This window comes from Corythoichthys intestinalis, chromosome 4 (genome assembly GCF_030265065.1).
Source record: "Corythoichthys intestinalis isolate RoL2023-P3 chromosome 4, ASM3026506v1, whole genome shotgun sequence".
Taxonomy (NCBI): Eukaryota; Metazoa; Chordata; class Actinopteri; order Syngnathiformes; family Syngnathidae; genus Corythoichthys; species Corythoichthys intestinalis.
Window position 1 is genome coordinate 39,639,472 of NC_080398.1, and position 26,478 is coordinate 39,665,949.

Sequence of the window (26,478 nt, forward strand, 5' to 3'; positions counted from 1 at the left end):
CTGTCAGGTGTGTCAATAACGTGGCCCATTCCAAACAGGTTCAGATCTGATTTGGACACTTGATAAAAATAATGTGAACAGTCAGCCCTAAAAATTAGATTTCAGGAAGAATCCGTTTGGAATCAGATACACCTGTAGTCTAATCGCAGCCAATGCATCTCGCAAAAAATCAGATTTCTGTTCAGACTAAAAACGAGCAATCCAGTTTCAATCTGGATGGGCTAAAAATCTGATTTTGCCTGTCAGTATGAACAAGGCCTTAGCATACTAATATCCATCTGTTGCCAGTTCATTGTTCTAAAACTGAGCAAAACTGGGAGCTTTTGGGCATCTCCACCATGGTACATTTCTCTCTTGATGGTGGTCGTGCGTCCGAATCCCCCGTGGTGGTCTTTTTACACCTGGCGGCCTGACTGAGGACCTTGAGCTGGTGCAGCAGGGCGAGTCTGAGCTCTCGGCAGCGCATGGCGTACAGCAAGGGGTTGACGGCCGAGTTGAGGAGGCAGAGAGTGCTGCAGAAGGCAAAGGCCCGCTGCTGGGCGAGGCTAAGCACCACAGCCACGTCAGCCAACATGAAGGACAATGCCGGAAGCCAGCAGCCCACCAAGGTGAGCAGGATCAGGCCGAAGGTGCGCGCTAGCCGGATGTCCATCCTCATTCGGGCGTGTCCTGCCCCTGTTGATCCCTGTAGGACGCACATGGAAGCCTCGTGGCGATGAGCCTTCCACAGGATCAAGACGTAAGCCCCAAGAATGAGTGCCAGGAGGACTAAAATGAAGCTGGTCCAGCAGGCCAGATAGCCCCGACTGATGTAGGGAAAGAGGCGGGAGCAAGGAGAACCCAACCCAGAATGGCACGTCCAGCCCATCAGCGGTAAAAAGGAGATGAAAACAGTAGCGCTCCAGAGGACGAGTAGCCCCAGGAGAGCTCGGCGGCGGGTCAGCAACGTCTTGTAGCTGGACGGACGGTGGATACACAAGTAGCGATCCAGGGCGGTCAGCAGCAGGCTTCCCACTGAGTTGGTGAATGCCATGGTGACGCCACCCAGCTTGAAGAGATAGGCGATCGGACCGTCACTTCGCTGGAACAGGTGGAAATCCAGGAAACTGGTGGTGAAGAAACAGCTAGCAAAGACGTCTGCCAGCGCCAGGTTGCCGATGAAGAGATAAGAGGGACGCTGGCGCAAGGACGCAGTGGCCGCAATCAAGCCCAGAATGAGGGCGTTCTCCAACAATGTGACGGGACCAGCCAGGAAACAGATTGAGCCGATAGCTGTCTTCTCCGCGGTGGTCAGGACCATGTAGCATTCCAAGTGCTCGCAGGATCTGTTGACTGGGATACAAAATTTCAATAGACACATCTAAAGGAATCAAGAAATGCACCATAATTACTGATGACCCCAAGTATCTATGCTTTAATGTGGATTTTGGTAACATATATTGAGTGTATGAGCCATATTCCTAGTTCTGCTTTAGTTTATGTAATTTTACTCTTTGCCATTAGAGGCTGTAAGTCATACGTTTCCGCTAACCTGGGGTCAGCCCCGATAGGCTTGATAGCTTACGAAGACGCAGCTGTTCAGAGTTAGTGGGCAAAACAGATTTGGAATGCGTTGATTGTGCTGTGGAAAATATGATTTCTGAGTCTTTTGGTTTGTGACTTTGATTCATATGTGTTAAAAATATAAATACATATTTAAAAAATAAAGCTACACTGTATTAAATTTGTGTGCCGTTCCAGTCTTGTCGTTAGACGCTAGATTTGTTCGCCGATGGATACCATTGCCTTCAAACATGCAAGAATTGCCGCTGTGTCCTCGACGGTCTCCATTTCGTTGTTTTCTGTTCACCTTAGTTTTCGCAGTTTTATTTTGGCAGAGGTGGGTATGGCGAGCAAAGAACGCGGTAATGGCTTAGACTCAAACGTCACAGAAGCTCGTGAAGTGCCAATGTGTGAAAACGACTGCCTGGCAAAGGATAGTTTCCATTACTACTGGTGAGGTCTATAGTTATAGGAACTAAGTACTCAGGTTCCTACAGTCCAGTGGTTCTTAACCTTGTTAACGGTACCAAACCCACGGGTTTCACAGGTGCATTCGCCGAACCCTTCGGAATTTCATTATAAAGCCATTTTTTCACAATTTCAAACCCTAGCAAGCCAACATCTAACTGAATCCCTGTTCAAATTTCTTCCAGATTTTTAATTTACTACAAATCAGTGTTGTTTTCATCAACAATGACTATAACAAAAATATTTCGTCGATGAACAATTTTTCATGACAATGACGAGACGATAACGAGCTAAAAACGTGTCTTTGGTGACTGAAACATAACGAAACGAATGCCAGTTTTCGTTTTACGAGACGAAAATGCGCCAGTTTTCGTCACATGTTCACAATGTGTGACATTTTTATGTGTAGTTAGCTTGCATCGTAGCAGTGTCTGGTTGTGTCTAGAGCTGAAACGAATACTCGAGCAACTCGAGTAACTCGAGTTTAAAAACTGATCCGAGTAATTTTATTCACCTCGAGTAATCGTTTATTTTGACAGCTCTAAGCATCACGTTTTGCTCGGACTACTTTTAATGCGGGACAATGCGCTGGTGTCACGTGCGTAGAGGAAGAAGCAAAAAAAAAAAAAAACTTACATCAGCCGACAGCTGCTACAAACGACGCCGACGTTGCTAAATACTAGCCCGCACGATGCTACGTTGGTAGCAGGTAGCATCTGATGAGTCTCATAGAGATCACATGTATGTTGAACTAGATGCGAAATGACTGACTCGGCCGCGTCTGGGCAGCGTTAGTAAACAGCCGCCATCTTAAAGCAGTACAGCGCTAAGCACTAATAAAGAGCGCCAAGCGCTAATAAATAGGACTAACGTTACAGTCATTAGCTCACGTAACGTTAGCCCTGCGGAGGGCTAGGTTTCTATTAATTATGACCACTGTCGATGCGTGGCTAACGTGTCTTACATACAGGCTTTAACATAACATAGCGTTGTGGAGTGATGAGGGTGTAAAATAAAAACTCAATAATGCTAACTATCAATTTTAGCTCAGTAGTCATTGCTGGATAAAACACCAAGTAGCACTGGTCCCTAATGTGCTCCAATGCAGCCTGTATCATACATTTATTTTGAACACTGCAAAAACTCAAAATCTTATCAGGATTTACAGTTTAGACTAATTTAAAACTTAACTAGAACTTAAAAATGGCTTCACACAAATAGAAATTCAATTGAAACACGTCGGACAAAATCCAACTTTTAAGTGATGTGTGTTATCAAGCGTGACGGCATTTTTATATATATATATATATTTTTTAATAAGATCTAAAGATGTTTTGAGTGAAAGCAGTGAATTAGTCTTTTTTTATTCTGGTAACATCTGAGATGCAATTGTTGGCTGTTTTCAACAATATACATCGAAAATAAAGACATTGATTGACTGAAAATGGTTCAAGATTAGATGAAATGTCTTGTTTTCTCATGTATATTTATAATTGCTCTTCACCTAAAAATTATTTGTTTTATCCGATTACTCGATTAATCGATAGAATTTTCAGTCGATTACTCGATTACTAAAATATTAGATAGCTGCAGCCCTAGTTGTGTCCCTATAGTGACGTGCTTCGCTCCCCCAACTCACCAGTGTAATCTCCAGTCTCCCCATTGCATGTTAAGAAACAGACACGGTAAGATTTTTTTTTCTTATTTTGGAAAGAGAGAATATGCAATGTTGCTTTAGCCTTTAAAGGTCAGTGCTGAGTGATGATCACACACTAAATGTAACTCGTAGCATTAGCTTAGCATTCTCGTTAGCATTAGGCTAATTCTAACTGCGAGCGTCCTCTTAAACTCTGACAACTTTTTTTTACATACAGTTCGTGACGTCAGATGGGTATAATTAATTGAAAAAAATGTTTTCCTGCTGACTGTGTATCATCACCAAGTTTGTGATATACTTGTTGATGCTTGTAGAAGCTACAATATGTGCTCGTCTGTCAATGTTCATTCGAAATAGTTGGAAACCTTTATTTTTTAATTTCACAGACGAAAACACTGAGTAAACATAGACTAAAACGAGACGAAATTACTCTAGTTTTCGTCAACAAAAACTAGACAAAGACAAACACATTTTGAAATGACTACAATATAACTAATACTAATAAGTATTATTATCCAAAAGACAAAACCTAAAACAAAAATTAAAAGGGCTGCCAAAAACAATACTGCTACAAATCATTTTGCCTTTTCCTGTTGATTTTCACATTGGCGAATGATGAATGGAATTAATTTCATTTTGCACCATTCCTTTTTTTTTTTGTTTTCATGTCTATATTCTCATTTTACTGTCGCATCCTTGCATCACGTACTATTTTCATGGTGGAGAATGACGCAATTAAAAAATTAAAAAATTATCTACGCAGTTCACACTCTGTAGGTCTGTTATACTTCTTCATACCAAGTGCGAGTCAACCTTCAACTGAGCAAACCGATTTCTCTTCCTATTAAGTAGACGGGTAACATTTGAAAGGAATGCAACAAAGCCTGTAAATTAAGGGCAAACCAGTCCATAACATGGTCTAAAATGCCACTTCACCTATATTTAGGCAGTGTACAAAATTGGCTTGCATTTCTTAAACGGATCCACGGATAGAATGACATGTAGTTCTTAAAAGATAAATGTTAGTAAAAGTTATCATAATTTGAGATGAAAACCCCTAATGTTTTCATTTCAATAATATTTGTAACATTATTTTAACTAGTAGGTCGCCATTGTTGTTGACGTCGCTGAGCGGTGATGTCACATGGCCACGCTGCCGTACTTCACAGTGTCACTCTAAAATAAAAAACTGTGTCACTCTTTAATTATGTAACATAGTGATTTCAATACGCCACAAGGTGTCAATGGAGAGTTTTAAATTAATTAGGGATCAAGCCAATAAGTGCGTTTTGTCCCATGACTAACTCCTAGTTTTCCTTAAATGCACAACGGGGTGTAAGGCATTGAGAAAGGAGAGTGGACAAAGGCGTTCAGATTTGTAGCTCGGACCGCGCCGTTTATTGGCATATTCTTCAGCCACTCCTTCACAACAAACATAAATATCATAAAGTGAAAACACAACAAAAATTATATTCATATCTCTCAAAAAATAATGTTCACAAAAAGAAAAGTGCTTCAATCTGTATTAATGAGGCCCTAGTCTCACACAGTTAAACAACAATGCAAAGAGAACTACCATTCACAAATTCACAATCAAAATATATATTCATAATATACATAAAACTTACTCTGAGTTCGGTCAAATTCTATTTAAACATTTTGGCAACTTGTTTAGCTCAACAAATTCACTGGATGGCAATATTTAGTCATAATACAAAACAAAACAGTGTCCTGGGAGCCATTATCAGAAGTGTTTGTTGTGACTGACTCAACTACGGCGTCAGTCGACGAACAAAACACTCATTGTCTTGAGCTCTTATTAGTTTAAAACTCACCAATGACACCTTGTGGTGTATTTAAATCACTACCATACATAGTTAAAGAGTGACACCGTGAAGTATGGAAGCGTGGCCATGTAACGTCACCGCTGTGCGACGTCAAGAACAATGGCGAGCTACTAGTTTATTTTTTTATTTAAAATTTTACAAATTTCATTAAAAGGAAAACATTAAGAAGGGGTTTAAGATCAAATTATTGTAACTTGTACTAAAATTTATCTTTAAGAACTACATGTCTTTCTATCCAAGTTCCTTTAACCTTCACCGAACCCCTGAGGCTTACTCACCGAACCCTTGGGGTTCAATTGAAACCCAGTTAAGAACCACCACAGTCTGAAAGCAGGTGTTGTCTTTAGCCAAAGAGTGCACCACTTTGAAAGGGAATGAGAGGAACCACTTGGGTTGGCTTTGAGTGAAATACTGTGTACACACGCATAAGGCTTGGACAATACATACCTCGTTTTATTTCAGTCTAGAGTGTACCTGGCATTTTACCCAAAAATAACCTGTTCTTACCTATTGGAGACGACGCGTTTTCCTCACCATCGGCTGGTCCTAAAGAAGCAGGCACCTCCCATTCCGCCATTTTAGCTATTCAACTTTGCAAAAGCAACCTGAGTGTCTGTGCATCTAAGGAAAAAAAACAAGACAGTGATGACATTAGGGTTTCTCAGAATTTTTAAAAATGCCTGCTAGCATATGGACTATTTTGACATCACACAAAAGACTGGACCAAATTTTGCGATGGAAATTCCTATATGCCCCCTAAGTTGTGGAAAACGGTAAAAGGTTGTTGAGTATCAAAGAAAGAACCTTGACTTTTTAATAGGGGTGCACAATATCCATTTTTTGAAACCGATATCGATAACTTCCTGCTCCTCAAAGCCGATACCGATAACCGATAATAAATAAATAATTTTTTAAAAGTATAACCTGAGTTTTTGAACACCTGGAGGTTAAAAAAAAACAAAAACAACAACAACTAGTGGGGGATTCAACATAGATTTGCCTTTGATCTCACCAGATTTTTTATAATGACATGAACAAAACAGTGAGTTTCACTTCAGCACTGCCCAACAGCCAGCTAAGAATGAATGCACTTCCATAAACCACAAGGCTTGGTCTTTTCTTGCTTTTATGGGAAGACACTCGTCTTAATATTGTGAAAATAAAAATGAAAAATACACATATTCAATACTCAATATACAACAAACTGAACAATACACACACACACACACACACACAATACACAACTATTATAAGTATAGCATAGCACACTAGCTTGAGCTACTAAAGCATTGGCTGGCTTCTATAACACAACTTATGAAGTTCTGTACATATGACCCTTCACAAGAGAAGTAAACATATATTGCACATCCATATGTTATAGTAAACATGAAATACTTACATATATTTCTGAGGCGGAAACGTAACAGAAAGCATTCACGATTGTCAATGCCACCGCTAAACACCGCAATATGTAAGTGATTGAACCAAACTACTGTAACAAAAAATAGATGCAGGGAATTATTCTGACCAGCAGGTGGGAGCAATGCCCCGCAAATGGTCAACTGATTTTCCATACAAGTGTGTAAACTTTAAAGCCAGAACAGTACATATTATCGGTCCTATTATAAATGTTATTGGAATTATCGGGATGACGTCATAATTCCTATTATCGGACCAATAATTATCGTGCACCGGTACTTTTTAACAAACGTATGGGGAACTGGTTCGCTTGTTTCCGTTACATTTGATGGCAGATGAATTATGTTTGCACTTGTCTGACAAATAGGAATGTTGACTCATCTCATCTCATCTCACCTTCAGCAATGCTTAGAATTTTTCTCCTTGTTGTGTACATGTATTCTTGTTAAACATGGTTTAACAAGTGCATGATAGTTAAGAATGCCAATATGCAGGGTTGTCAACAGACTTGCTGGGTCCCGGGAACTACAGACCATTATAGGGCACCCCCACCCTACCCTGTCACGACAACATACACAGTACTTGTAACGTTTTGCAAGCATTGACAGCGTAAATTTTCAAATTATTCAATTTGAGATGGACAGTTAAATTTAACAGACTATAATGTGTGGCTACAATATAACTGAGAGTGCTATGCCTGCCTGCTAAGCAACAAAACAGTAAAACTAAACATCCTGCCTGCCCCCTCCACATCCCTGGCTTCATCAAGCCCTCAAACAGTGATGCTCTTAGATTTTTTGACAGCAAAGTCATTTATAACATCAGTGAAATCCAGTTTTAATACACATCACAAATGATATAGCAATACAGTTGGTTGTACACCCAAGATAAATCCAGCAGTCGGACCCGAGTCTGTTCAGCCTGATCTCTCATCACCTTCTCTCTCCTCGGCTCAACGCAAGCAACATGTCTTGTCGTATCACAGCTCAATAGGCTACAAGCGGCCGTTGACAGACTCAAATCGGGCTTTAGTCACGGTGATCGCGAATGTAAATGTTCAGTGTTAGCGGCTGTTGTTCACTTACCGACATCGCCGTCCACAGCCAACTCCAGCCCTAATTCTCTGGCTTCTTGCCCCCCTTTTAAAAACCTCATCATTTTTTTCTCGTTCACCTCTATGAACTTCATCTCTTTTTCTTTTTTTTTTACTTTTCTGCACATCCGATTTATGATGACTCGCCATGTTTAGAGTTTCTAACAACGACAGCAGGGCACGCATGTAGTGTAGCCTTGAGTGCGCAAGAGCGGGGTCAAACCATTCTCTGCTAAGACAGAGGGGATGGGGGGCGTTGTGCGAAAAAAGGACAAAATATATATTTCAAATATTTAATATGTTAAAGGTTTTAAGTACCCTAATTTTCGGACTATAAGCCGCTACTTTTTTCCCTCATTTTGAATCCTGCGGCTTGTAGTCCAGTGTGGCTTATTTGTTGATTTATTTGGGTTAATAGGTAACACTTTATTTGACAGCGGCATCTGTCATAACTGTCATAAGAACATCATAATTATGACATGACACTATCACGGGCATTAATGAATGCTTCTGACAGATGTCAATATGTGTCATGTGGCATATTATGTCACTAAATCCATTTATGTCCAGCTCAGATCTTTTACGTCCATTCAAAAGTGAGATAATTTGCTGGATGACACTAAATGACATCTATTACAAGCATTCATTATTGCTTATGACAGTGTCATGTAATCATTATGACTGTCTTATGACAGTATTATGGCACCACTATGGAAGAAAATGTTACCAAATACCATAACTAGCAATTAATGAAACAACTGGAACAGTAACTGAAGAAATAATTAGCACAGAATATGACTTATTTACATATGTAGCGCCGCCATGCATGGTAGGAGGACTGATGGATTACAACAGTGTTGAGAGCAGGTGGCAGCAGAGGTTCACTGTTTACCCCAAGGAAGCAGTGATGGCCAAATGAAGCTTTTAGTGACAATAAGGCTTTGCAGCCAATTGTTTCAAAGCTTAATGGTGGGTTATTTGGTCTCATGACAGTCTTACGGTGCCATTGTCAAATGAAGTGTTACCAGTTAATATCTTTTGGTGTAAATATCCCATAATACAATGAGGACAACTGCGGCTTATAGTCCAGTGCGGCTTATCTATGAACAATGCCGTTTTCATGTCAAATTTGGTGGCTGGCGCTCATAGTCAGGTGCGCCTTATAGTCCAGAAATTACGATATATATTGAATAAAACATAATATTTAATCAGACAATGGTTTAAATAAAAACGAAATATGTGAATGTAAAGTAAAATAAAGTAAGAGTCATTCAGGGGCCTCTATGGTCCGGAGGCCCGGGACAACAAACCCGGTTGCCCCCCCCCCCCGCCCCCTCCATCGATGGGCTAATATGATCTGCGCAGCTAAAACACGTTTTAGCATGGCCCTTTTTTTTTAAAACACTTAAACACCATACAGGTAGTCCGGGGTTACGGACGAGTTCCGTTCTTACGTTGGCGACATAACCCAAATTCCCGCATAAATCGGAATGAACCCTTTAAGTACCCCAAAATAACTATCAAAAAGTCCAAAAGTATTGAATTTTCTTTAATGATGGAGTATAAACTTCCCTCTGGTGGCAGCGTTGGGTCTGGCTGTACTGTCGCCTTATGACTAAGGAGCAGAGTCTTGTCTGACAACTAATAAACAGAAAAACAAGCTACAGCTAGTCGATTTTATTTACTCACGTAAACAGTACTTTATTTGCACTTATTGTACCTCACAGTACAGGTAGTCCCCGGGTTACGAACGAGTTCCGTTCCTACGCTGGCGACGAAACCCGAATTTCCGAAAATCGGAATTAATTAACCCTTTGAAAAATCAAGATAACTATCCAAAAAGTCCAAAAGTGTTGTATTTTGTTTAATGGTGGCGGATACAATGCCCTGTACTGGCAGCGTTGGGTCTGGGTGGACTGTCGTTTAATAATGCTTCCATACAGGCAATGTTGTTTTTGGCAGCCATTTTAATTTTGGACGTAAATGCTAGTTTGTGTTAGCCATATTTTAGTCATTTCAAATTGTCTTCATCTAGTTTTAGTCAACGAAAACTCAGTAAAATTTTGCCTAGTTTCAGGCAACAATTCCCAAAATGTTTTCGTTTATAAAGTTTTAGTCCATGAATAAATAAATAAATGAATAAATAAATAAAAGGTTTCCAACAATTTCGAAAGAACATGGCCGACAAGCTCATAACTCTCGAGTCTACAAGTACATCACCATTTTCATGATGATACTACACACTCAGCAGAAAAAGAGCACATTATTTGTGATTAATTAAACGTACCTAACGCCACGAACTGTATGTAAAGTGTTTTTCAAGAGTTTAAGAAGACACAGAGTCACCGCGCTAAATGCTAATGCTAACGCGAACGCTAAGCAGAGTCTCGTCTGACATGGATAAAGAACAGCTGCGCTCTGGTTTGGCCCACATAAGACTGTAAGTTGTTTCAGCTAATATATGTTTGTGTATGCATTTGGAATTAAATTTCCAGCTACAATTTATGGAGTTACGTGTGAGCGATTTGCTATGACAATTGTAAATACGTTAACCTTCGTAGCATTTAAGCTAGCTGACTTTTGCTAGGCAAATTAGGCAAATTTAATCTACTAAATTTACATATTGATTAGACAAGATGGACGTTTGAACAACAGTTGTTTTGTGTCAAGTGTAATTGTTAAAATGCGTGTCGTTTTGAACATAAGTGTACATATGTGTGTTACAGCTTTACAAATTGTCAAAAGTGAAGGAAGTAAAAAGCTTCAAAAGGCACAATTGCCTTGTTTGGCGTATGTAAAGCTGACCAACTTCATGCTTAGTAAGGACACAACACGTCATATTAATGAAGTAAAGTAAAAGAAAAGAAAAGATACTGTGAGGTACAATAAGGTACTGTTTATGCGACTGGAAAAAAAAAAGACTGGACACAAAATGGCGGACGAGACTCCGGCATTGCAAAGTTGAAATTGCGTAAATTAAGTATGTTGTAATGTGGAGACTACCTGTATTACAGCTCCGTGCATCATCTTACCTTTCTGTTTGACCCTCCCCTTGGCCAACCACGCCCACTTTGGGGCATGGGCCCAGGTGCGGTCGCACCCCCCTAAGCTCCGCCCCTTGGATGGCCACATTTTGACTTTACAATGAACTTTTTCAAGTAGGGAAAAATACTTTTCTCTAAAGAAATTCCCTAGCCAACACATATTCTTTGTGTTTAAGTAATCACATTATCTTAGTTATTAATTTAGATCAAAATGTCAAACCTCATGGGCCTGAGGAGCACATTTTCCACCGCAACGGCTATTAAAGGTAGCCGCTTCCTGCCGAAGGAGGGAGGGAAAAATAATAACAACAATAATAAGCAGAATATCCAATTACGTGTCCTCTGTGTCAATATTGAATTTAGCCCTGAGAGGGAACATTAACATTTTTAAAGCATTGTGGAAAGTCATTTGGAGCTCAAAGTAAACAGATATAATGACCATTACAGCCTCATGCTGAGCGGATGGAGCCTTCAATATATAGTGACTATAAACACAAGCAAGAACAGCTTCTCTGTATTTTCAAATAATGCTTTCGTTTTATTCATAGTACAAAAATTGACGTATAAGACCAAACTGACTGTCCAGTTTTCAAAAAAACTGCATTTTCTGGGAATGAAAATGTACAAGGCCGCTCTCTGGTGGACACATGAGGTACTTGTAATCATAAGGCGAAGGTCAGTCAGGAATTATTATCAATCCTTTTTCCTATATGCAATCAATAGATTGAAAGTAAGAGGATTGAGCTGGAGTAGTTACATAATGCAGCCATTAATAGGAGTTGCCTATTTATGTGATATTTTTAGGAGCAGTGAGACAGTTCTAATAAATGTACGTATAATCTATAGTGGAAGGAGGTATATAAATTGCAAAGTATAGAAGTATGTTTTGTATACATGTTTAAAATGCTCGAAATAAATACATTTAAAACATACAAACTAGTAACAATATCATAATAGAACAGCATGAGAAGATAAAATCCAACATTGTACACAACAATAATAAAACATCATTAAATGTAGTTAGATGGGGCTTTGCAAGGCAATGTCCCCAAATCAACAGGAAGTGACCTGATATCAATAGGACATGTCCCCAAAATGTCCCCATATCAACAGGAAGTGTCCTGATATCAACAGGACATGTCCCCAAAATGTCCCCATATCAACAGGAAGTGACCTGATACCACCAGCATATATCCCAGAAATGTCCCCAAATCAATAGGAAGTGACCTGATATAAATAGGACATGTCCCCAAATTTAACAAGAAGTGACCTGATATCAATAGGACATGTCCCCAAATCAACAGAAAGTGACCTGATTTCAACAGGACATGTCCCAGAAATGGCCCCAAATCAACAGGAAGTGACCTGATATCAACAGGACATGTCCCCAAATCAACTGGAAGTGTCCTGACAACAATAGGACATGTCCCCAAAATGTCCCCATATCAACAGGAAGTGACCTGATACCACCAGGACATGTCCTAGAAATGTCTCCAAATCAACAGGAAGTGACCTGATATCAACAGGACATGTCCCCAAATCAACAGGAGGTGACCTTATATCAACAGGAAGCGTCCCAGAAATGTCCCCAAATCAACAGGAAGTGACACGATATTAACAGGAAGTGTCCCTGAAATGTCCCCAAATGAACAGGAAGTGACCTGATATCAACAGCACATGTCCCCCAAATGTCCCCAAATCAACAGGAAGTGACCTGACCGATCTGCATCTACCACAGCAAAACCCCATCATAATTTCTCCAGAAATTGCACTTTGTAGCTGAGAAAATATGTTTTCCTAAAATATCTTAAAGAATACAAAACTACAAAGGTGAGCTATTATGTAAACAGTCTAACTTTTTCGCTAGGTCCTTTTTGTTTTTGTGTTTATTTTTAATCTTATGTACTGTATATGGTTATTAATTTCTTTTGTTAATACAAGGACTAATAATATGACGGACAGATAACTGAGAAATAGAAAATGAGGGTAGGTTTTAATACGCAAATGCTTCATTTTACTCTGGTTTGGGCTGATTGAATAAATTCTGTTATTATTGTTATTGTCTTGACTATTGTTGTTGTCTCATTGGTTTGGTCTGATGTTTTAAATTGCTTTTTGTTTGTTTCATTTTTCTTATTTTCTTTCTTCTGCCACATCTCCAAATAAAGCATTCAATTATTTTAAAGTACTATGACAATTGGTTTTAAAAACATAAAAGCCATAATACAGTAACTAAATAGATAAATTAATGAATGAACAATCCGGGTGATCATTCTTTGTATCCTCCTACCCCATAAAAAAAATTCCATACAATGAAGAACTGTTGCAAGCTTTCCCTCATTTCCAATAAAAAAAAACTGCACATACGCTTTTCACAACTAAAATGTGACGTTGAGTCACGTCTCGCTGTTTCCGCATGATGAACTCAGCATAAACTCATTTTCATTGAGTAAGCATAAGTTGCTTAACAATATTACAGATGACATCAACATGCCTAACGGTATATGTGAGCTTACCTGTTGCTGTGTTCCCTCTCCAGTTTCGGTCCTGTTATTACGTGAGCTTGAGGATGGAGAGCGGATACAGACAACTGGACAGAGATAGGGAGAGAGAACCGGAAGGTGGGAGCAAATAATGATGAGGGGATGAAATAATATAAGCGATAACACAACACTGGCTTTGTGATAACAGCAAATGGAATCTTGCATTGAAAACAGATTTAAACCTAAGCTATCAAACACACTAATTTACATTTTTGTGCGTTTTCTGAAACAGTCTAAGATGCCTGAAGATGGCACCAAACCCCCATCTATTAAGAAAGTAGTATGCCATGTCAACAGGGGCGGAGTTAGAAAAATATTTATAGTGTGCCAGGCACTTTTTGAGAGTGGCAAATATTTAATGGATAATACATACATCCTCAATTCTTTTGACAGTTATATTATTTTTTGCGACAATTCGATTCAAATGCCTTTGGTCAGTTTATTACAAAATTATGTAGACATTTAAAGGGATCCACATTTTAGCAACTCCTTTAGCTCAACAAATACACTGGATGGCAATAATTAGTCACAATACACAAACTATGATGCTGGGAGCCAGTTTCAGGAGTCTTGTCAAGACCAGTGGCGGACTTGGCAATTTTGGAGCCTAAGGCAAACATATCCAGGGGCCCTCTTCATGGGTCAGGGGTTAAAAAGGTGAGAATGGTGTGGAGGAAATATGTTCCGTTACTCAGAGGTGTCGCGTCCCATTGGGCAAACCAGGTAATTGCCTAGGGCCCCCAGCCAGCAGGGGGCCCCAGAGGGTAATGATGGGAAGATCGATACCAAAATATCAATATTTCGATCCAGCGAGTTGAGTTTTAGGTATCGATCCCCAAGCAAAAGTATCGATATTTGGAATTAAGATACAGTATTATATTGTCTTTGTCTATTTTTTGCCTATATTTTTGTGCACACTTTTTGTACTACTTTAGCTACATCTTGTTTGTGAGAAGCAAAGTCCATACCGCATTATATAAAAAAGGTAAATGACCAAAGTGACATATTTAACAGTGAAGTATTACTGTAACCTAAATGTGAGTCTCCATTTTATTAATTTTTGATACAATGAGGACTAATCAGCCCACATAACATTCCATAGGATAGTCAAGTGAACTACTACCAAGCAAGTTGCGTATAAAAAAATATATAAATTATTACTTAACATTTTAAATCGACACATCACCCCTTACTGTATTTCTAATATTAACTATTATTACTTTTTTTTTTTTTAATTTAATTGCAAGTGACTATTGTTTATTGGATTTGTTTTTAATGATCTACTATTAGAGGGCAGTAACATGCTACTATTAATTCGTTCTTTAATTAGATCAAAAATATTTAACTTAGGTAGATTAAAATTTGATCAAATACAACGTGTAGCCGGGAAATGTTCTGCGTATATGAATTTAAGGGCAATGGCGCCACCAGGGGGTGGCCAGGGGGGGCCACGGCCACCCCTATAAATTGGTTGGCCACCCCACTGGCCACCCCGCTTGCCAGTATATCGTTAGATTGTTGAAGCATCAGTTATGCATTTCATCCCAAATGAATGCATTCATTTTGTTTTGTTAAATGGAGGGCTGTCAAATTTATCACGTTAACGGGCGGTAATTATTATTTTTTAATTAATAACGTGAAAATATTTATCGCAATTAATGCATTCGCAGTACGACTCCTTCACGCATTGTCGCAAACAGCCTACAATGGCGTCATTTTACTTCAATCCAGAGATAAGAGGCAGTGTCAAGTGAGTGGAGTAGATAAAAGCATTCTTTGGGGCTGTGCTTTTAATTGGCAAAAGCTTTGTCATCTCTCCCACAGCAACTATAAATATTGTGGGAAGCGATGTGGGGAAGAATGACAGGAGTTGACCTTTTTCTTAACACCCTGTAGTGTCCCAATGCAGAGAAAATATAGCATTTGCAGCCACCACACACAGTCATGGTTGCACCACTTCCCATCATGCATTTGGGCAGAACAGTTAAGTGCTACAGTATCATTTACTGAAAGCTCAACAAATACACTAGATGGCAATATTTAGTCACAATATAGACCCTACCCACCGACGTCACAAAACCACGTGCTCGCTGTATGGTTCCGCCCACTTGTCCGTCATTTTGTCTCTGCATTAGCATTGGTTTCAATTGATCGAGCAATTTAAAATGCATTTCATGGAAGACCCGGTGCTTTCGGATGCCGTAAACTCACTGGATGTGTTGCATAAAAGGCGTTATGTGGAAAGGCTTCGTTCTATACAGTCGCCAGATCCATATTTGATGCCCAAATCGATGTTTTTCGACCCACTGTCTTCGCCCTGTCTGCCTGACATCTGCTACGCTGATATTTACAATTATCTTGTCCACACAAAATCAGCCTATTCTCACGAAAATTTGAAAAACTTCAAGAGCTTGGAGGCTTATAAATACTTCGTTGCTGGTTGGGTGAAACAGGTCCTCGTCCACGAAAATTCGGCAGGAATCTATCTTGTGCTTGGAAAGGTGAGTTACGAAATTTTCAATTCAAAATCTTTTGTTATTGCTAACATCCACTGTCAAGTCTAATGTATTTCATGTCGTTTGTCAATGGAGTTAAGGCTTTTAATGTTTATATGGTTTAGCGATATCACTCTCACTACATACATACGTGTATGTTGTCGGCGATTAGCCTAGCAATGATCTTAATTGTGGTTATTTGTCAGCCCAAAACCCTCTAAGTATATCTTAAATGCATTTTACTGGATATAAAATGACTACTACATAGTCTGTGGTGATTTTTTGGTGCCCAGTTTTCACGTCGAATTGCAGCCATCCATTTCGCTCTCCTCTTTGGATCCCTCGGAATACGGTAAAACTTCAAGTCTCTCCTTCCATCTTCTCTGTTAGTGCAACCAACAGCCACACACGCCTTCACCATTTTGATTATTAATGTTAAGGAGCAGAAAAACACGCCGTAAATAGGAGGAATGTACGCAGCCGTAACAGGTTAACACTATGTTTTGACGGACAAGTGGGCGCCACCAGTCAGGAGGAAGGAGTTGTGACGTCACGTGGGTAGGGTCTATACAAAGTCACATTTTTCCTTTAAGAGTTACAAGTCTTTCTATCCGTGGATCCCTTTCACAGAAAGAATGTTAATAATGTTAATGCCATCTTGTGGATTTATTGTTATAATAAACAAATACAGTACTTATGTACAGTATGTTGAATGTATATATCCGTCTTGTCTTATCTTTCCATTCCAACAATAATTTACAGAAAAATATGGCTTATTTTAGAGATGGTTTGAATTGCAATTAATTACAATTAATTCATTTTTAAGCCGTGATTAACTCGATTAAAATTTTTAATCGTTTGACAGCCCTAGTTAAATGTACACCTTATGCCTAATATATACATAACACAATAAAACAGAATTGGAACTCAAAATGTTGACTGGAGAGTTAGGGACTATGCACATCAAATCATTAGTAACATCAAATATTACACAATACACCAAAGTATATCAGTAGTCGTGTCCTAATGTGTTTCTGATAGTTCTCCCCTGACCTTTTTACTGCAATAATATAATGAAACCTGAAATTATGGCTTTTAGTCTTGGCTACCCCAAGATTTTAAGTGGCCCCATCTGGCCACCCCTATGAAAAATTTCTGGAGGCACCACTGTTTAAGGGTCAGGGTTAAAGAGTGAGACTGACTAATCAGATTTTGTTGTTGATGGATTGGTTTGTGAGTTTGTAAGGAAACTGCTTTGCTAGTTGGTGTTGGTGTTATACTTATATAGCGCTTTTCCACCTTTCAAGGCGCTCACCACCTACTGGTGACGTTATTAAAAGCAGCAGTTTTTCCATTGCAATGCATATTTAACACAAAGAGACTTTTAATAGTTTTTGAGTGCTTGCTGTAGTTGTACATTAGATATCATCAGAATGGCTGAGAACTCTGCAGGGTTGTGTATATAAATATATATGTGTTGTATAGAAAATATGAACTTCTGGTATCGATATCGGATCAGGATCGCAATATTTGGCCTTGGTTTACTTGGTATCGGATCGAATCCAAAATCACTGGTATCACGCATCACTACCAGAGCGCCAACAGATTTAGCACAAGCATCTTTACTGCACTGTCGCAGCGATAAGTGTAGGGAGTGTTTCAATACAATGGAATCATTTGGCAGATTACCTAACAATGCTGTTATCAATCCCAATCAGTATTTACCATGTCACGTACATTATACATGTTTAAGAAAGCCCAATCAGCTATTAATACCACATGATTGTTTAAAGACTCACCAAGTACTTTCTGGAAGGTCCATCCCAAGTTTTCTATATTTATTTTCACAGGCCACCTCATTATTCATGTGACTACTTAAAGAAATGGGGATTTTTCCCAAAAAGTCTATTGATGGGTTTTTCGTATTCCTCGTTGTATACTGTATTAGAAAAATATACCATATAGGCATCTAAAATAACCCTAAACAATTTTATTAGCAAATGTAATACTCATTTCGGTTGGTGGTCCACCAATCAGTGGTTTTTACGGAATAATTTGAATTTGGTGGGTCGTACGGCCAATCTGACTACTGATTTCACACAAAGGTATTTACCTCCCCATCCGATGGAAGTCCAACTGTCCCCCTTACTTGCACACTCTCGAAGGGCCACATGTTGCTTGTTGCCTGGGGCCCCCGGGGACCCTTGCTACGCCTCTGCCGGTACATTAGGGCTGTCCTAAACGACACATTTTCTCCTGATTGGTCAGCCAACTAGTTTTACGATTAGTCGACTAATCTAATAATTTTCTTTTTTTAACTAATTTAGCAATGAAATTTTTGTTGACGCTGAAAAATTCACAAAACCATTTTGGAACACTTAAATTCTTTATTAAAATACAAATGATCATGTAAATAACAATAATTAATCACAATTAAACAATGAGGTTAAATGCTGATAGCATTTACTAGTGCAAAAGAATGGAAAGTAAACAGATTCAGAACACTGACTTTGCCATTCCAAAATTATTTAAAACAATTCTTAAAAAAATTCTAGCATTATTATCATAATATTCTACTTAGGGTTGTTCTAATCATGTTTTTTTGCTCCCGATCCGATCCCGATTCCTTTTAGTTTGAGTATCTGCCGATCCCGATATTTCCCGATCCGATTGCTTTTTTTTTTTGCTCCCGATTCAATTCCAATCATTCCCGATAATTTTTCCTGATCATTTACATTTTGGCAATGCATTAAGAAAAAAATGAATAAAACTCAGACGAATTTATACATTCAACATACAGTACGTAAGTACTGTATTTGTTTATTATGACAATAAATCCTCAAGATGGCATTTACATTATTAACATTCTTTCTGTGAGAGGGATCCATGGATAGAAAGACTTGTAATTCGCCCTTTCTTTTTCCTCCTCAGACAAAACTTTCTGGATCTGTCGCTCTGCCATCTTTGCAGAATTCGTGGGAAAGCGTTTGCATCGACTTCCGTCTTTATAATGAATGGGGAATGGGGGAAGTGACGTATGCTGTAAAGCAGTCAGCACATTTGTAGTTTTTTTTGTGTGTGTGGCAGGGTTCCTGCTACCCTCCTCGAAGTCAATTAGTCCCGGTGAAAGCGATACAGACCCCCTCAAGACAAGGGTGTAGGTTTGGTCTCAATAGAGGTAGGGGCGATATAACAGCATAGCCTGCATGTACACTTTTTGCTGGGGACGGGACATTAATAAAACCAAACAGATTGGGTGAACGGGGGTCAGAGCTACATTTCTCACGCTCATAATTTTTCTTAAGTCTAGTCAAATAATTTTCGCCATTTTGTTTTGAGTGTTAAAGACTAGTTTCAAGAAATCTAAGTAAGTACAATTTTCTTGAAGCACCGGCAGATATTTTCACTTATTTCTAGTAGATTTACACTGAAAACAAGGGAATTTACCGTATTTTTCGGACTATAAGTCGCACCTGAGTATAAGTCGCACCAGCCATAAAATGCCCAATGAAGAGGAAAAAAACATATATAAGTCGCACTGGAGTATAAGTCGCATTTTTGGGGGAAATTTACTTGATAAAATCCAGCACATAGAACAGATATTTCATCTTGAAAGGCAATTTAAAATAAAAAAAAACAATATAGAACAACATGCTGAATAAGTGTACAGTATGATAATGTTACATGATGCATGAACAACAAAATGCGAACGTGGCCAGTATGTTTACGTAACATAGCTATTAAGAGTTATTCAGATAAGTATAGCATAAAGAACATGCTAACAAGTTTAGCAACCATCAGTGTCACTCCAAAACACCAAATTAACATGTGAAATGGTATCATAATGTGTTAATAATTTCACACATAAGTCGCTCCTGAGTATAAGTCGCGCCCACAGGCAAACTATGAAAAAAACTGCGACTTATAGTCCGAAAAATACGGTAACTAGTTTTAAGAAGGTGTGTTTTTGCAGTGCATATGTATTGGTTCAGGTGATCCACCGTTTGATTCAAACCTTTGTTTTAAATACCTACTAAAGAAACATTTTGAAAACTTCCAGAATAAATGTCTGGATTTTATTAGCAAGTTTAAATTGCACTATTTGAACTAGAGCTGTCAAAATTATCGCGTTAACGGGCGCTAATTAATTTTTTAAATTAATCACGTTAAAATATTTGACGCAATTAACGCACATGCCCCGCTCAGATTAAAATGATAGCACAGTGAAATGTGTACTTGTTGTGTTTTTCGGAGTTTTGTCGCCCTCTGCTGGCGCTTGGGTTCGACTGATTTTATAGGCTTCAGCACCCATGAGCATTGTGTAAGTAATTATTGGCATCAACAATGGCGGGCTACTAGTTTATTTTTTGATTGAAAATTTTACAAATTTTATTAAAACGAAAACATTAAGAGGGGTTTTAATATAAAATTTCTATAACTTGTACTAACATTTATCTTTTAAGAACTACAAGTCTTTCTATCCATGGATCGCTTTAACAGAATGTTAATAATGGTAATGCCATCTTGTTGATTTATTATATTAAATACAGTACTTATGTACCGTATGTTGAATGTATATATCCATCTTGTGTCTTATCTTTCCATTCCAACAATAATTTACAGAAAAATATGGCATATTTTATACATGGTTTGAATTGCGATTAATTACGATTAATTAATTTTTAAGCTGTAATTAACTCGATTAAAATTTTTAATCGTTTGACAGCCCTAATTTGAACATAAATTATATTACCAAACACAATAAATACAAACCTGTTAATAATCTCTTAATTACCCAGGTATGCCAAAAGTAAATATTTGTTTTAAGATTTTCAGGAGCAATATTAGTGGTGTGTTCCCCACCTCCACAGCACTGACGTCTTTTTACATTACTTACAGTGGCTGTTGCTGACAGGGAAAAAAAAATAATACTCCTCGTCTTTGAAGGGGGCGGAGGAGGCGGCATGTTATATTTGTGTTGGGGCTGAGGTTGTGTGTGGGAGGGAAAGGGGTCAAATCATCAGCCAATCAAACGTCAATTTGATTTAAAAAAAAAAAAAAAAACTGACTGGCAGATTCAGCAAGTGAAAAGGGATGAATCTAAGTTTGAACATAAGGAAAGTAATTCACTTAATAATGGTAGGGTCAATTCCAGTGCTGCAACGATTAATCAATTAACTCGAGTATTCGTTTAGAAAAAAATATTCGAATTAAATTTTGTTGCCTCGAGTATTCGTTTAATTAAAGTGGTGTTGTAATGTTTTATTTTGAAAGTGTTTACATTTAGTTTATTGATTAGGGTGGATACATTGCCCTCTGGTCTGCCTCATTTCACATGGCTGAATCCAACTGCTCCCTGTTAAGACCAACGTAAGCTAAGTTTTCCTTTGGGCTAATGTTTTTTAATGCATTCCTAAATTAGTTTATATGTATATTTAGCCTTTTTTGTGGGAATATGAGTCTGAACCATTTGTTAAGAGCATTGGAAAAAAAGTTAGCATTCTATGCCATTTAAACTAGCGGAATTTTGCCATGTAAGTTAGCCAATTGTTCTTTTGTTGTACATAGATCCTCATTTATTTATTTTGAATACCGTTTGAGGCTCAGCTCAGATATTTTAATTTTTCATGTTCCTTTTCCGATCACTCGATTATTCGAACTAACTAGTTCATCGATTAATCGACTACTAAAATAATCGATAGCTGCGGCCCTAGTCAATTCTATCCTTAAAACATATGGGAAGACACTCTAAATGAACTACGTACAGTGGGGAGAACAAGTATTTGATAGAATGTCAAATACTTGTTCTCCACACTGTATATATCTGAACTCATTATATAATGCAAATAAGGTTGCTTAAAAGTTGGTGGGGACAATTTGAGCATCTTGAAAAGTTGCTAGTGTTATGTCCCTACTGTCCCTATGCAAACCTATTCCCTTGCCTTAAGGCATAAAAGAGGTATCATTCAGTCAGTCTAGTTGTTAGTCGACATATCATCACAAATGTTATGAAAATATTTTCTAAAGGTTGAAAAAGTTACCTTAGTTAGTTGAATTGACTTTTTTAAATCTGAGCTGACTGGTGTGACAACTGAGGTGGCAGTTGCCTACCCATGCCACCCTGGTGGATCCGCCCCTGCATGTCAAGGGAACTCAGGGTTTTTAGATACAAGCCAGCGCTAAATTGTTTTTGTCTCGAGATAAAGACAAAAATGGACAAAGAGGAGGCCTCAATGACACTCTATTGTTGAACCGCCCACCGCACCCTGAAACACACCCACATACAAAAAGCCATCACACCCTAAAAATGAGAACTAAAGAAACCTTTTTAATTAAGGGTGAAATTACTTTAGCAAACTGGAAATTCTAGTTTCCGTCATTCAACTTTAGTAGGAATATTCGTGTTTTGGACAATACAATTTTGCTGTGTGCAATATCTCCTCTGAAGAAACATTATAACATTGCCAGCTCTAACTGTTTATAGTTGTCAGTGGCAGCCAATGTGTTAAAAACAGGTAAAGAACACACTTCAGTGACGTGTCAAATTGCTTAAAAACTAGGTCATGTATCAAAGCATAACTTATCACATGCTGTCAAATGGCAGCAGCCTCTCCTTCGCACAGCCGAGTTAAATGGAACCAGGCCCTCGTAGTTTTGTTACATCATCACACAAGAACATATTTTTCCAAGTGGGGGAAAAATCACCCCCTCACTCATGTCATTTTTTTGTTCCCACAAAACCATTTGGAAGTGGAAAACCAACTGCAACTGCTAAGATGGCAGAGCAACAAAAAAGACAAAAAGGTTTTGTCCGAGGAGGAAAAAACGGGAGGTTACCAGGATACCCAAGAATAAACATTTCACTTGCTGCCGTAATGCCCCCTCTCCATCGTTGACAAGTCAGGGTGGGGGGTGGGGGTTAGCCACACTAAGCCACATGGTTGTTAACCGTCATATGCTGTTGTTTAGCCACAACTGGATTCATTAACTTATTACTTCTCAGGCTTTCCCCTACATATTAATAATCGTGGCGCTGCGCCACACCAAAATAAAAGCCGCCAAACCTCGCAGATTAGATTTTTTTTGTGGTAAAATTCTAATTTTTAATTCGTATTATTCAACATGACATGTAAATGAATATAAGAAGCTCATTTTTACGAACTATTTGCCATAACTCGTCTGAAATAGCCCGACAAATTGTTCCTTTACACGGTTTATTTTGAAAAGCGCATCAATTCTCCTACTGAAGGTTTGCGCCTGGATCGAAATGGGGAGAAAAATCCATAGAAAGGCATTTGAAGTTAATGAATTTACCTCTGGCTAATACTGTAAAAATGACCTTAATATTGACATTGACGTAAGTTCTTTGTGGCGTGTCTTTGACCCGAATCGTCGCCTCCTCGCATAGCATTTGCTCGGCGCTGACGTCACTCGTTGTAATTTCAGATGAGGATTTTGAAGTACAGTATTTTGGAAACACAAAAGTTCCTGAATACGAGGGTCCGCTAACAAAATGACCATTATTGTTGTGGTGATCTAGACCGTCACCATAGGCGGATCTACTATTCAGGCGAAGTAGACGATCGCCTTAGGCCCCCAACCAGTAGGGGGCCCCCAACCAGCTGCCCTTGCCCCAGCGAGCAACGGCTTGGGCCACCCCCGGAGCCAGCAGCACCCCCAACTATTTGTCATGTATAATTATGTCAGCATACAAAACAAACAAATAACAAAACAAAAAAGAAAACTATTTGAATGCTGCATTTATATTATCTCTCCCCCAACACACGCACTACAATGGACTGTTCCACGACGACGGACTGAGTATCATTCGCTTAGCTTCATTTAGCGCCGTTTAGCATCGCTTAGCTGTTCGTTAGCTTCACTTAGCTCTCCTGGGGTTTTCACGCCACTAAGCTCGCTATTTTTACAGCTCACTTGCTACTTCGCACGTCGGCTATCGTTTATTTCGAACACATGAGCGAACCTGCTCTCCATGAGAGCCAAAGTTCAGTGAGGGAGAAGTTGAGAACAGGCCTCTAATGCCTCTTTTAACTTTCTTCTTCTTCTTCACACCGAACATAAAATACACGACAGCACACCCTGTGGCGGAACAATGTAGTACAGTTCCAATCAGTCGTACAATAACACTTAACAGCTGGTTAACAGCAAAAGTACGTCATGTTCGTCATATAAATAATGATTTCTGGAGTTAATCCCACATACTTCAGAATTAATATTATAATACGTTTAATAAATACTACGTAATACAGATTCTACACTAAGAATAGCTTTCAAATTACACTCTTCATGTCAAATATGATTGGCAATGAATAATTATTGTAATTATTATACTACTATTATATATAGTAGTATACTATAATAATATTGCTAGATTTTTTTTTTAAAGAATTGGTTTGAATAATGTTGGAAAGGCAAAGTCAGTGTTCTGAATCTATTTACAGTACTTTCCATTCTTTTGCACTAGTAAATGCTATCAGCATTTAACCTCATTATTTATTTGTGATTAATTATTGTTATTTACATGATTATTTGTACTTTAATAAAAAATTTAAGTGTTCCAAAATAGTTTTGTGAGCTACCCGAAGGTTTCCACTACTATTCGTCCCTCAATACTGCCTAAGAATGCATATTACAACATCTTCAGTCAATTTTCTACACCGTGTTTAAACATGTAAAGGAGTAGTACATACATTTGATTTTTTTTTTTTTTTTAGAACATTTACGTAAAAGAAGTTCCCACACCCATGAAAGGTATGAAACATATCATGTTTATGTAACCCCTGTAGAGTCTACAGGAATTTTTCCAATTGGGCACGTGCGCTTAGGTTCGTCTCTTGAAGGAAAATTTTGGTGTAACAAGAAGAATTTCGAACACAATAAATAACTGGAGCCACGAAAGGGTTAAAATTCAAAATTATAATTAAAAGAGAAAACTATGTACAAATATTTACAATATATTCACAATGACTGCCTATTAGAGCCGGCTCTCTAATATACAACAGTTCAGATTGGTGCCAGAAAAATAATAAATTAAAGTGTCCCTTCAAAATAAGTGAAGAGTGTCTCAATTTGTATGAAAATAAAAGTGCACTGTTCAGTTTTTTATCCTATCCACTGCAGAAGCAGTTCGCAATCCTACCACACTGGAGAGGTAGGAAGTGAAGATTGTGCTCCTTGGGAAAAGGAAGCAGCCAGGTCCGTCAATCAAGGGTTAGCTCGCCATCCCCCTCTTCAGGGAGAATCCAGAATCCAAATCCAATTTAATTCAAGGTCCTCAAAAAACCTAGCCTGTATAAAACAAGGCTATTAAAATCTAATTCTTTTTCTAATTCCCAGCCAATGTTATTTTTAACATTAACTGCAGTTCAACTCAATTTGATAATTGGGTTGAGTCTGTTCTCATTTAAACAAATACAGAAATCACATTAAACATTGAAAAGAAAAATAAATGTTGCCATTGTTAGCAATTTAGTATCACAGACAATAGGAGTGCATATGGTTCAACTGCTGTGACTACATTATAGCACTTGACTGTAGTTCGCACATTTGAAGTAACTCACCCAGATGCTTTCAAAGAGCTCCACAAACTCCAGGCTCAAGGAACTCCGGTTCCACTCCCTTCTCTATTCGTCAACATATAGGATGACAATCATTTTACTGACTTTAGTCAACAATTAGTTGACAAATTCTTATTAACGGCCGAACTGGTCAGCTAATGCTAACGTTAGCGCCGATTAGCTCGATAGGCTAAACTTACCAAGGACGAGTAAACTGCACTTTTGCCTCACGCACACCGTCTCCAACTCAGCCCACGCTGATAAGGAAGTGCTACAAAAGGGTAACTCGCTTTTTGGAGGGATTTTAACCATAAAATATCGAATAAATTCGTTCAGTGGCTCTCCTATGCAGCACCTCTGCTGGAGCAGCTCACACGCGGTCAATTGGAAAAAAAAGGGGTTGGTCTCATTGCGTTGCTGGTAATTTTCCACTGGCCCTGTGCTACAGCAGAGGGGTGGAGACCCGTTTCATCTATAATTCACATTTTGTGAATTAGATCATTTTTTAAACTAAAATAATTGAAATGCAAATAAAAAATTAAAAATATTAAATTCCATCAAGTTATTCAATTGAAAATATTTACTCAATTATCCATTGGGTTACATCTAGTTCCGCCGCTAGCTCGCAGACGTCATAACTTGCGATATGCTTCAGGCGGTGTCAAATGCGGTCACTCGCTACAATGAAACCAGTGCAGGAAATGACGCAAACACAACAGACGCCTGTATTTAAATGGCCTCTCCCAATCAATTCAAAGTAATGAATGACATAGCTGTTTTAATAGGTCTATA

The 26,478-nt window shown here is 38.5% G+C and overlaps 1 protein-coding gene across 2 annotated transcripts; it reads right to left on the minus strand.

Annotated features, from left to right (window-relative positions):
• Positions 1-26,055, minus strand: LOC130915451 (cannabinoid receptor 2-like). Of its 2 annotated transcripts, XM_057835473.1 has the most exons (6): positions 25,887-26,055; positions 25,690-25,752; positions 25,269-25,417; positions 13,587-13,660; positions 6,022-6,135; positions 1-1,332 (listed from the first exon to the last, which is right to left on the minus strand). In XM_057835473.1, exons 5-6 carry the CDS (start codon positions 6,089-6,091, stop codon positions 290-292), a joined length of 1,113 nt encoding a protein of 370 aa, XP_057691456.1. In that variant the 5' UTR covers positions 6,092-6,135; positions 13,587-13,660; positions 25,269-25,417; positions 25,690-25,752; positions 25,887-26,055; the 3' UTR covers positions 1-289. The 2 variants fall into 2 exon arrangements, with proteins under 2 accessions (XP_057691456.1, XP_057691457.1); XM_057835474.1 differs by lacking the exons at positions 25,690-25,752; positions 25,887-26,055 and having other exon boundaries at positions 25,269-25,566.
• Positions 26,056-26,478: the final 423 nt, after the last annotated feature.